The sequence below is a fragment of the Alternaria arbusti genome, assembly GCF_024043155.1.
Source record: "Alternaria arbusti strain BMP 1465 chromosome Unknown scaffold_13, whole genome shotgun sequence".
Classification (NCBI taxonomy): domain Eukaryota; kingdom Fungi; phylum Ascomycota; class Dothideomycetes; order Pleosporales; family Pleosporaceae; genus Alternaria; species Alternaria arbusti.
The window spans coordinates 844,641-854,791 of record NW_026249953.1 but is presented as its reverse complement, the minus strand read 5'-3'; the positions used below and the strand labels follow the sequence as shown (position 1 = coordinate 854,791).

General features: G+C 55.4%; 1 protein-coding gene across 1 annotated transcript; it reads right to left on the bottom strand.

Annotated features, from left to right (window-relative positions):
• Positions 1–225: 225 nt before the first annotated feature.
• Positions 226–759, bottom strand: J4E86_008546 (uncharacterized protein; the record flags this gene model as incomplete). Its single annotated transcript, XM_051449057.1, has 1 exon — positions 226–759. One exon carries the CDS (start codon positions 757–759, stop codon positions 226–228), a length of 534 nt encoding a protein of 177 aa, XP_051300054.1.
• Between the last annotated feature and the right edge of the window lie 9,392 nt (positions 760–10,151).

Sequence of the window (10,151 nt, the reverse complement as noted above, 5' to 3'; positions counted from 1 at the left end):
GAGTCCTCTGGGTCTCGCAGCTGCCCGGGAGCGTGAGGCTGCGAAACAAGACGAAGCCGATCAACTCTGACTCTCATCGGAGTGCGATGCGATACTTTGGTTCTTCATCTTCGTCCTATGGTCTTTCTAACGCATACTACAGAGTTACTACAGCTGCGCCGTGAGCGCACAATTAACATCCGATACTATTAACTAGGCTATCTATTATAACATGCATTACTACAATCACGCAACTACATCTTCCTCTGACCACTGCGAAAGGTCCTGGGGAACAGAACCGTATAACGCACTGCTGCGCTTATGATTAGGGCACTCTTTATTCGCCTGGGAAAGGAATAAGGCTTGCTGGTTCGAGGGCGGTGGATTTAGGGATTGTACAGCAGGGCTGCACGCCTCCTCTGCGCCAGCACCCGTATCCTCCTTGCCCTCCTCCTCCTCCTCCTCGCCCTCCTCCTCCTCCTCCTCGGCGCCGGCGCCCGTATCCTCTTCGCCCTCCTCTTCCTCCTCGTCCCCTTCGTCCCTGTCTTCTGCCTCTTCGTCCTCCTCCACTTCCTGACTGTTAGGCAAAGTAACATTGCTGAAGCGGCGCGATGCGACCGCACTCTGGGTGGGCTCGAGATCGGACTGACCTATCTCGCTAACGCGCCTATGCATCGTATAAGGTTCGAGAAGGGAAGCAAGCTCGTCACTTGCCTCTACGTCCGGGTCTAGGTCTTCGGCGAAAATCTCCAGAGCGAGACGATCGGCTGGCGGCAGCATGTTCTCCGCGAGTCCCTCTACTACACCGCTGATACGCGTGGATATAACCTTTACTAGCGGACGGCAGTGCAGAATGAGACGAATCCACAGCGAAAACAACTCATCCGTTAACGTGCGTTTAATATACGTGTTGGGCACACGCGTGGGCGGCAACAGGGCGAAAATGCCACTGCCAAACGCTGCCTCAAGGGAAAGCCATCGCTTGCCGTGTTTTAACGTGCGCTGAAACCACAAAAAGTGAGGATTAGAGCGCTTTGGTTCGCCAGAGGAATCCAACTCTTCGAAGAACTGGGCCTGAATGCGTTGGCGCGCGTGCGTCGTTACGCTGTCTGGGTCGTCGCCGAGGCGAGATTTATAATCAGCGCGCAGGCGCGCTGCTGAGTAACGACGCTCGATAGACGACCTCGCGCCTAACTGCTCGCACTTTTTGAGATGGCGATAGTGGTACCGAGACGAGGAACGACCTTGCCTTTGCGTAAGGCGGCGCACAAGTATCTGCGAGGGGCGCTAAGAAGACGGCGCTGAAACCTGCTTAGCATGTTGCTCGCGCTAATTCTGTAGACTAAGCTGCAACTCTCGCAGTGCGTCCGAATTCCTGACTGTGGTCGCACGACGCACCACCTCGGCCATGACAGCGCTGCCGACCCCTTTGCCCTCTAGTTGCGCGCCAGCGAACTAGAGCTATTAGGCGCGCTCGTTGTTGAATAGATCCTCCTCGCGCGCGTTCCGTTGCGCCTCTTGCGAGTTGTGCTAAAAGTCACGGTATTGAAGTTTGGCCTCTAACTGCCGCTTCTGCTCCGCGCTCCGGGTGTTCGAGGACCTGCCGCTGCGGGCCTGCTTAGAAGGCCGACTACCGTCCGAGTTCTCATCAGAATCCCCTTCTGCACGTGATCGCTTCTTCAGATCCCGGACGCTCTTTAGGAGAGGCTTCTGCCGCGCGACGCGGCAAATCTACTGCAGCGCTGCCCACGGAGTGGGAGCAACAAAGGTAGACCGATCGGGGTTTAGCGGGTCGAGTAGCCAACAGACTTCTTCCTCTCCAAGGTGATCCACGGCGGCAAGCGTCTGCAGTTCTTCGGCCGTCACCGCCAGCTTCTTAAGATCGCATAATGAGAATAAGGTAGCGACGTCAGACATGATAGAAAAGAGATGCCGTAGATCCTACCCAAGGACGGGGTGGGGAGGGAAGAGGAGATAAAGACGACGCGACACAGACGATAGGCATCATGCTCGGCCCTTAGCAGGCTCTAGAGACGACGGTTAAGCAGGGCTGCAACGGACCCTAGACATGGCTGCACCGCTAGCGACCCTCCGTTAGGGGCCGTGGCACGCACGCAGCACGATAGTCAGGTCGACGCCTACGGCAGCCTCACCACCGACGTTGGCAACAATGTAGATGCAGATAGTCCCTACAAAGCAAGACGACGTACGCGGGCAACATTATACACTAGAGGGACAGGCCTCGTAGCAGCACTATAAAAAACCCGGCGCCATTAACCTCTAGACTAGCGCCGAACGCTAAGAAACAGAAGCGGACAGACGCAGAGACACTATACCGACGCGTTGTGACAACGGCGCTCCTCGCGTGGGCAAAAGATCAAAGTTATTAGAACGCGAGGCGAGAGAGTGCAGTGCAACTAGAAGAAGACGACGCATTCCGAGACCTCCTTCTATACGATATGTATATGCACGATAAATGGGAGGACAGAGAGCGAATGGCACTGTTGGAGCGGGACGGTTTGAGACGAGAACACGACGCGTGGGAGGAGTGGAACTAGATTGGGCAGGCCATCTTGGACTAAGAAGAGGACGAGATGTACTGGACGTGTGACGAGGGCGGATCTTCTCCGTGGGGCAGCGAGCTGGGCGACGGTGCCTGGTGAGACCGAGCCACGAACGGTCCACGAGCTAGCAGGCGTTGCAGCCGTCGCGTGCAAGACACGCTAACGCTGCAGGCAAGCGCGATATATGAGTATCCGTGCACGCGCTTAAGACGATGGCGGCATCTAAGGTTCGCGCTACTACAGCAGCGCTAGTAGGAATAAGGCGGGGTGCAACGTCGCTAACGTCATCTACGTTGGGAACGCCGACAAGACAGCGATCCCACAGAGGCATGGGTGGTACACGGGCAGGAGATTGCGGGAAAAAATATACTAAGGTGCGCGTAGAAAGGGTAAGGCTTATAGACAATAAACTTGGCTTACAGGCCTCTACAGTAGCAGTACCGCTGGCAGTGCTACACAAACAGAGAAAATGCGTGTGCAGAACAAGCTACTAGCCTACTAAATGCGCAAAAGACAAAAGAACGTACGAGGGCGGCTATGGTGGATTCGTCTCCCGGAGCCGAGCCCAGCGTAGGGAGCGCGCCCAACACGGTCGGGATATGGCGCAGCAACAGGCTCTCGAAACCTGTTCCCTAGCAGGTGTACTCTGTCGCCGGAGCATCTAAATAACGGCTGCAGCGACAGAGGCCTAGCGTAGGCGTTCCTGCAGCTCGCGGAGCTGTGGGAGGGAGCATATACGCTGGAAGACTCCGCGGCACGACAACGGTCCTAAGCATGTTCTCTAGCAGGTGTACCCTGTCGCCGGAGCATCTAAATGACGGCTGCAGCGACAGAGGCCTAGCGCGGGCGTTCCTGCAGCTCGCGGAGCTGTGGGAGGGAGCCTACACGCTGGAAGACTCCGCGGCACGACAACGGTCCTAAGCATGGTTGCAAGGTTTCGCGACTATTGACCAAGAATAAAGGATAGCGCGAGACGCGTCAGAAAGATGATACTAAAGTAACAATACTAACGCGTGAATACACACACAAAGCCAACGCGTTATACAAGAGAAAAGACACAGTAGTATACATACATACCTTTTGCAACAAAATCTACTTCTAAACTCAAGCAACACGCTTTCTTTCTAACTACCGACTATAGACTATTCTATGTTCAACGCGTCGGGCATGTACGGTACGTAATAACGGGCATCGCGGTGTCTATAGTGCACGTTCTGACAGTGCCTAGGTAACGACGAGTTCTAGACCACGACGATGGACGAGTTGGTGAACCCTGTGTACGCTACTACCGACATGACGGACCTGGACGACAATAGGTGGGAGCTCGTAGCCGGCGGATTTGGCTTCCCCGACGAGCAATACGACTTCTGTCTTGACATGCTAGACGGAGTCCCCCCCCTCGATATCAGCTGCGAAGCGGCGGTGGACGAAGGAGCGTTCCTCCTCTCACGCAGCGAGAGCGGAGACGCGTCTGCGTCCACTGAGGCGCCATTAGTACAGCGCAGCGAGGGCGGAGACGCGTCTGCGTCCACGGACGCACTATTAGAATAGCGCACCCTCGCTTGGTATATTCCCGTGCCGCAAGCTTCGCACAGACTCTTAGTGTGCACGCTATGCGGCCAGGCGGTAGGGTCGACAGGCACGAAAGCACACGTGAGAAGCCACTGGCGCAAAGGTAGACACTCTCCGGAGGCGACCGATACTGAGCTCGAAGCGGTATTCGAGTTCTGGGAAGCCAACCGCGAGAACTTGGGCCGTGGCAAGGATACCTAGATCGCACTACAGACACTACTAGAACCGATTCTGTTTATCGCCGTAGTGAATACGTTTCTATGTCCTGTGGACGACTGCAAGAAGCTCATCCCTGTCTCTAGGGGTAAGACGAAAAAGCCCGAATCTGCCTGGAGAGACTACTTAAGGACCCAGCATAGGATCACCGAGTTTGCGCGCGCCTGCTGTCCGGGCAACGCGACCGCGCTGCAGACGCGCCTCGACAACTAACAGCTAGGTAGCGATGTACTAGCGTGGGGCAAGGCGGTTAGAGCACAGCGGGTATTTGGTCAAGGATGCTATGTCGCTCTAGCTTCCCAACTAGAGGCGAAGCTAGCTCCTCCAACAATCGAGTTGCTGGGAGTCTTCGCCGGGCTAAAGTAGGTCGTTGCAAGACAGGAAAAGCAGGGGCGTCTGCATATCGCTCCACCTAGTCGATATAAGACGAACCTTTAGGCGAAAGCTATTGGCTTCGCCGACACTATGCAGGGGCTCCACCGCATCAACGCAAGACAGGTGCTTGATCGTGCAGATGGGGATGTAGACAAGACCTCTGCAAAGGTGTTTGATATAACAGGGACGCTGCTGCTAAAGTGTTATGCCGCCCTAGGAAAGACAGGGGACTATCGACGGAAGATGTTGGGGCAGGTGGACCCGGGAACGCCCGTCATCAGGCCCGTCGGCCCCTACGAGGCGGACACTACTGTTAAGACAGCTGCGAGGGTGGTCTAGCAGTGTCTATCGTTTTTTACGCGGACACAATAGAGTAGCGAGGTTCGTGCAGAAGTGCTAGCGTACGTAACTAATGCGGAGGTGGATGCTGCATAGACTAACTTGCGCGAACATCTAGAGAGGGGGGTAGAGGTTAACCTAGTCGGCCGGGAACAATTGCCTAATGGCACTGTCCTTACCGCGCTAGAGAGGCTGGTGCTGGCGTTATTCGTGCAACTACTGCGGCAGACTGCCGACGATACTAAGTTGTCTAAGTTGGGCCTAGTAGTGGCGCTGACGGTCCTGGGAATTGTACTCTAGGAGGAGAGATTCAAAACCGCAAACGAGTACAGTTCGATAATGACGCACTTCACTAAGATGGCCTGGTGCGCGGTGAACGCTGTATGTATCGACACGGCCGAGCTACGGGTTCTGGTGGAAGAGGCACTTATGACAAACGTCAACACAACTATGGCCTAGGTTACAGACAGGAAGCGGTACGCACGCGCCGTGCATAAGGCGCACCGACAGCCCGGCAAAATAACATGGCTCGAGAAGGACTAGGCCTTCCTGTACGGGGAGCACCGGCTTGGCCTCCGCCAGCTAGGCCTTATTATCGCAGGTCTGCTAGAAGAGCAGCGGAGTGTTCTGTGCAACGAGTTGCTGCGTGTCGACAGCCTAGATAACGTGCCGACAATCCCTTGGGAGCGCTTAGTGGATGTTGTGCGCGATGGCGCGTTTGAGAGTTGCTGGACGGATCCCGTGAACGACAGGGCGCTGGCGCATGGCAACGGCTGGCTTGAAGACTACATTGCCACCACGTGCGCGGACGAGTTTGCGGACGCCACCAAGTCGCGTATTATAGACAGGGCGGTGGTCAACTACCGTTACAGCATGGAGAAATTTGCGTCCTCCGGTGTCGTGCAGGCGGTCTTGGGAATGACAATGTCGATGCGCGCCACAACCGCAGCCACTATTCGCTGGCGCAACAATAACAATAGCAGCGAGAAGCGGAACTTGGTAGTGCAGCGCGGCCGCTTAACGTTGGTGGGAGGGTATACAAAGACCTCCTAGGCCAGGCACGAGGCCCCTATGCATGTTCTCCCGGACGAGGTGGCACAGCTATAGGGTTTGTACGTATAGCTTGTATTGCCGTTTTGGAAACTGTTGCAGGCATCGTCTCCGCTCTAACATAAGGAGCAAGACCAAGGCTTTCTCTTCCAACTACCGGGAGGGAAGCGAATAGACGTGGCAAAGTGGGCATCGCCGGCGGTGTGCCAAGCTACCGCGACCGTTCTTGGCAGGGGATTAACATTGCAGCCTGCGAGGCAGTTAGTTACCTAGTTGGTATTACGCTATATACTAGCTGATATAGTAAACGTGAGAGGTCTCGCGCAAGACGCGGACGGGCTCTAGGGAGGGGCGGAGGCGGTTCTAAGGAGGAGACGAGGAGGTGCCGCTAGGGGTTGGAGGCGCCACAGCGATAGCGGAGGCGACACCAGCAGCGACGACAGCGACGATGAGGGGCACCTGTTTGAGAAGGACAGCGACAACGTCGATGAGCACGATCTAGTGCAGGCCGCCAGCGCAGGCGGAAGGATAGACGCCGCCGCTGGCGAAGAACAGTTTCAGGAATTTCGCTAAGAGGTACGGAGACGCCAACGCTTGGCGGAACAGACCGGCTATTCCTTGCAGATGGAGCTCACTAACTACAACGGCGACGAAACAATCCATCCCAACCTTGACGAATTGGCGATGCAGCAGTGGATGGCAGTGGGCGAGTTTTGGCACAAGCTTCTGAAATTCCCTTCCGCCCTAGAACGCTACAACAATGCTGTAGCACACCGTTAGGGTCGCAAGAGGCCACAAGAGTCAGGCGGACATGTTCGTCAGGTGAAGCAGAAAGTCGAGGCCGACGACGTGAGCCAAAACAACGACGGCAGCGACGACGGCGGGGACGAGACACCATTGGTGACAGAGCAGCAGGCGCGGCGTTAGCTGCGCACCATGGTGCAGGACGACAAAGCCGTCTTCCGAGAGCGGCAATAGGCAACGCTAGATGCCCTGTTCAACGGCCGGGGCGAGTGCTTACTAGTGGTGGAGCCGACCGGAGGCGGAAAGACGGTGCTGTCGCTCCTCCCGACGCTGCGCCCCGGAGCGCACCTGACTATAATTGTCACGCTATTTATTGCGCTTCGAGTCGACGTTAAACGTTAATACGCAGAAGCGCAGATCCTATGTCTTGTGTGGAGACCGACTAGTGTCGCCAGGCCGGGCATGTTCCCTGACACGGGGGTAGTGGTTGTGATGGTAGAACACCTAAACACTGAGAATTTCAGAGCGGGGCTACGGTTGCTTCAAGCGCAGGACTGCTTAGAGCGGGTCGTGATTAACGAGGCCCACCTCGTCCTGACAGCAAGGTACTGGAGAAGTGCGGTTACGCATATGTCTATCCTGACCACAATAGGCGCGTATTTGCTGTTCCTCACCGCGACGCTCCCTCTATCGCGAGAGGCGGAGCTGTTTAACGCGATGAACCTAAGCACATAGTGCACACGCACGTTGCGAGTGTCTGTTAGACGACCTAACGCGGCGTACTTGGTGAGGAACGCGCTGGAGGAGATCGAGGGTAGAGCGGGCTTGTGCGGCCTACGCCGGGCAGCCGATTTTGTGGAGGTGTATCGTTTACGCGCGGGACGCAACCAGGCTGGCAGGGTGCGCAAGATAATCGTTTTCCTGGACCATAGGAGAATCCTTGATGAGAGGGGCAGTGCCTCTCTACATTATTTTGTGTACTACTCCAAGGTCGACTCGGGCGAAAAAGAGGACGTTCTCAACGGCTTTCGTGAGACGGAGGGCGCGGTCTTGTAGGCGACAACTGCGGCGGAGCACTCGCTGGATGTAAGCGACGTGGACGACGTTATTTACGTTACCTAGCCAGAGTCGCTCGAACTGTTTATACAAGGGGCAGGTCGTGCAGGTCGCGACGGGCGAGACGCAGAAGTGATTGTGCTCTTAGGCGTGCAGTACACCCTACCCTCGAAGGCGCCAGCGGAGGTGCAGACCCGCAACCGTGAGGTAATGCAGACCTTCACGCAGCTGGAAGTGCCGTAGACGGAGGCAAAATGCCGGCGCAAGGCAATCGCCGCGTACATAGATGGGGATGACACGCGCGAGGGATGCGTTGAAGGGGAAGAGCGGCGATGTGATGTGTGTGTGTGGCACGCACTGGCTGGTACTGGCGTGGTGCCGGGCGCGGAAGGAGCAGGACATAAGGAGGAGAGCGACGACGAGGATGTGCTAGAGGGAGGCATAGGAGAGGCTCTGGGGCAGAGGTTGCACGCGCACTAGAGTGATGCGACAGCTGAACCGGACGCGACGCCTATGGCGCGCGGTAGCGCCCGAGCGCACAGGGCGTCCCCGTCGCCGCCGCCGCCGCCGCCGCTACGCGAGGACCCTGGCAAGTCACGTGTCGGACAGGAGACGTCGCCGCAGCGCAGTACTAACCACGCTGCCGGGTCTTCACCCGCACAAAGGCGAGCACTGCTAGTAACGCCTTGCAGGACCCAGGCTCAACGGTCCCTGCCTACGCTAGTGTCAGCTACCCCGCGTAGAAGAGACAAGGAGTACATGTTTAGTAATGAAGGCGCATCTAGAACACCACCACCTTTATATAGAAGTCCGGCAGCCGTAGTGCCCCTAAGGGCAACAGACGATAACCGCAACAGAGCCAGGACAAATTAGCAATAGATAGCAGTATGGAATAGCGTCGAGACGCCGTGTAGCTCTAACTAAGTGAAATCTATGCTAGAGTTCTGGTTAACGCATTGCGCAGTGTGCGCGCTCGAGGAGAGACGCGAATTCTATTACACTAAAGCAGAGTGTTAGGGCTCCGACCTGACTGTTGAACTTAGTACGGCATTAATGCATTGGTCGAGGAGGGCGTTAGAGGGCGGCTGGAAGATGCAGAACTACACCGGCTGTTTTTAATGCAAGGTCCTCTAACCTCACTGTCTAGGATATGGCAAGTGCTGCATTGTATGGCAGCATGTTATTGTGGACGCATGGGCGGCCTGTACTATAAGCGACGACGTACGAGGCTGGCTGCTGCACGGCATGGGTGATTTAGATAGTCTGACATTATCGACGGCTAAAGCCCTCTTGGGAAGGGCGAGACGCATACTTAGTCTAGATGGCCATTATAGCAAAGGTTCTGATCTGGTTGTGCGGTTAGTGGACGCTACAGAACAGTTCTTTACTAAGAAGAATAAGGATAGGGCGCACGATCTCTTGCAAGAAGTGGCGATATTGCATACGTGAGCTTCGCAGGGCCGCACGGTTGAAGGACTGGTTGAGAGATAGTTTTGCAAGGGGGAGAACGTCGATGCGCGTTGTATATATTGCTGTTGACTAATGAAGTGGGTTGCGAATAGTAGTTGCTTTATCTAAAATAATGCAGACCTGCTTGCTGTATAACTACGCTTGCTTCTTGTCTTAGATGTATTTCGCGATGATGGGGTGCGTCGGTACAACTGACGCTAAACTAGGATAGGTAACTTCAGGAACGCAGGAAACACAAGGAAATGAGTATTGTCCGCAGTGAAAGTCGCATCACTTCGCCTATCTTGCGACTAAGGCCTGTTAAACGAACATCTGGGAGACTCGCGCTTTTGCAGATTCCTCCACTTCTGTATAATCTAGATCCGGCTTTAGGTGTTGCCTATCTCACGGCGCTAATTAGATTTACGCCAAATACCTCGAACTCCACTAGCGCATAAAGGCCTTCCGCAAAGCTTTCTAGAAGGAACATAAGAAGCTAACCTCTCCCCTTAAAGGTCCTATTAGTAATACCCGGCGCGCTATCTGCACTCGACTTAGCTAGATTACAGTAGAGCGCAAGGACAGTGTCGCCGCTATTAAGCGCCTCCGAACCGAATGCTTCGACATCGCCCTCACAACACCCGGACCTATAGTCGACATCCGAAAATACATTGTCTCCCACCAGATTCCCCAGCTAGCCAACAAGAACGAAGCAACAGTTACTAGCTAGAGACGTGACTGTTGCTGCAGATAACACGGATAAAGATCGAGAGGCTAACGGCGTATAACTCTCTTGTAATCGCTAAT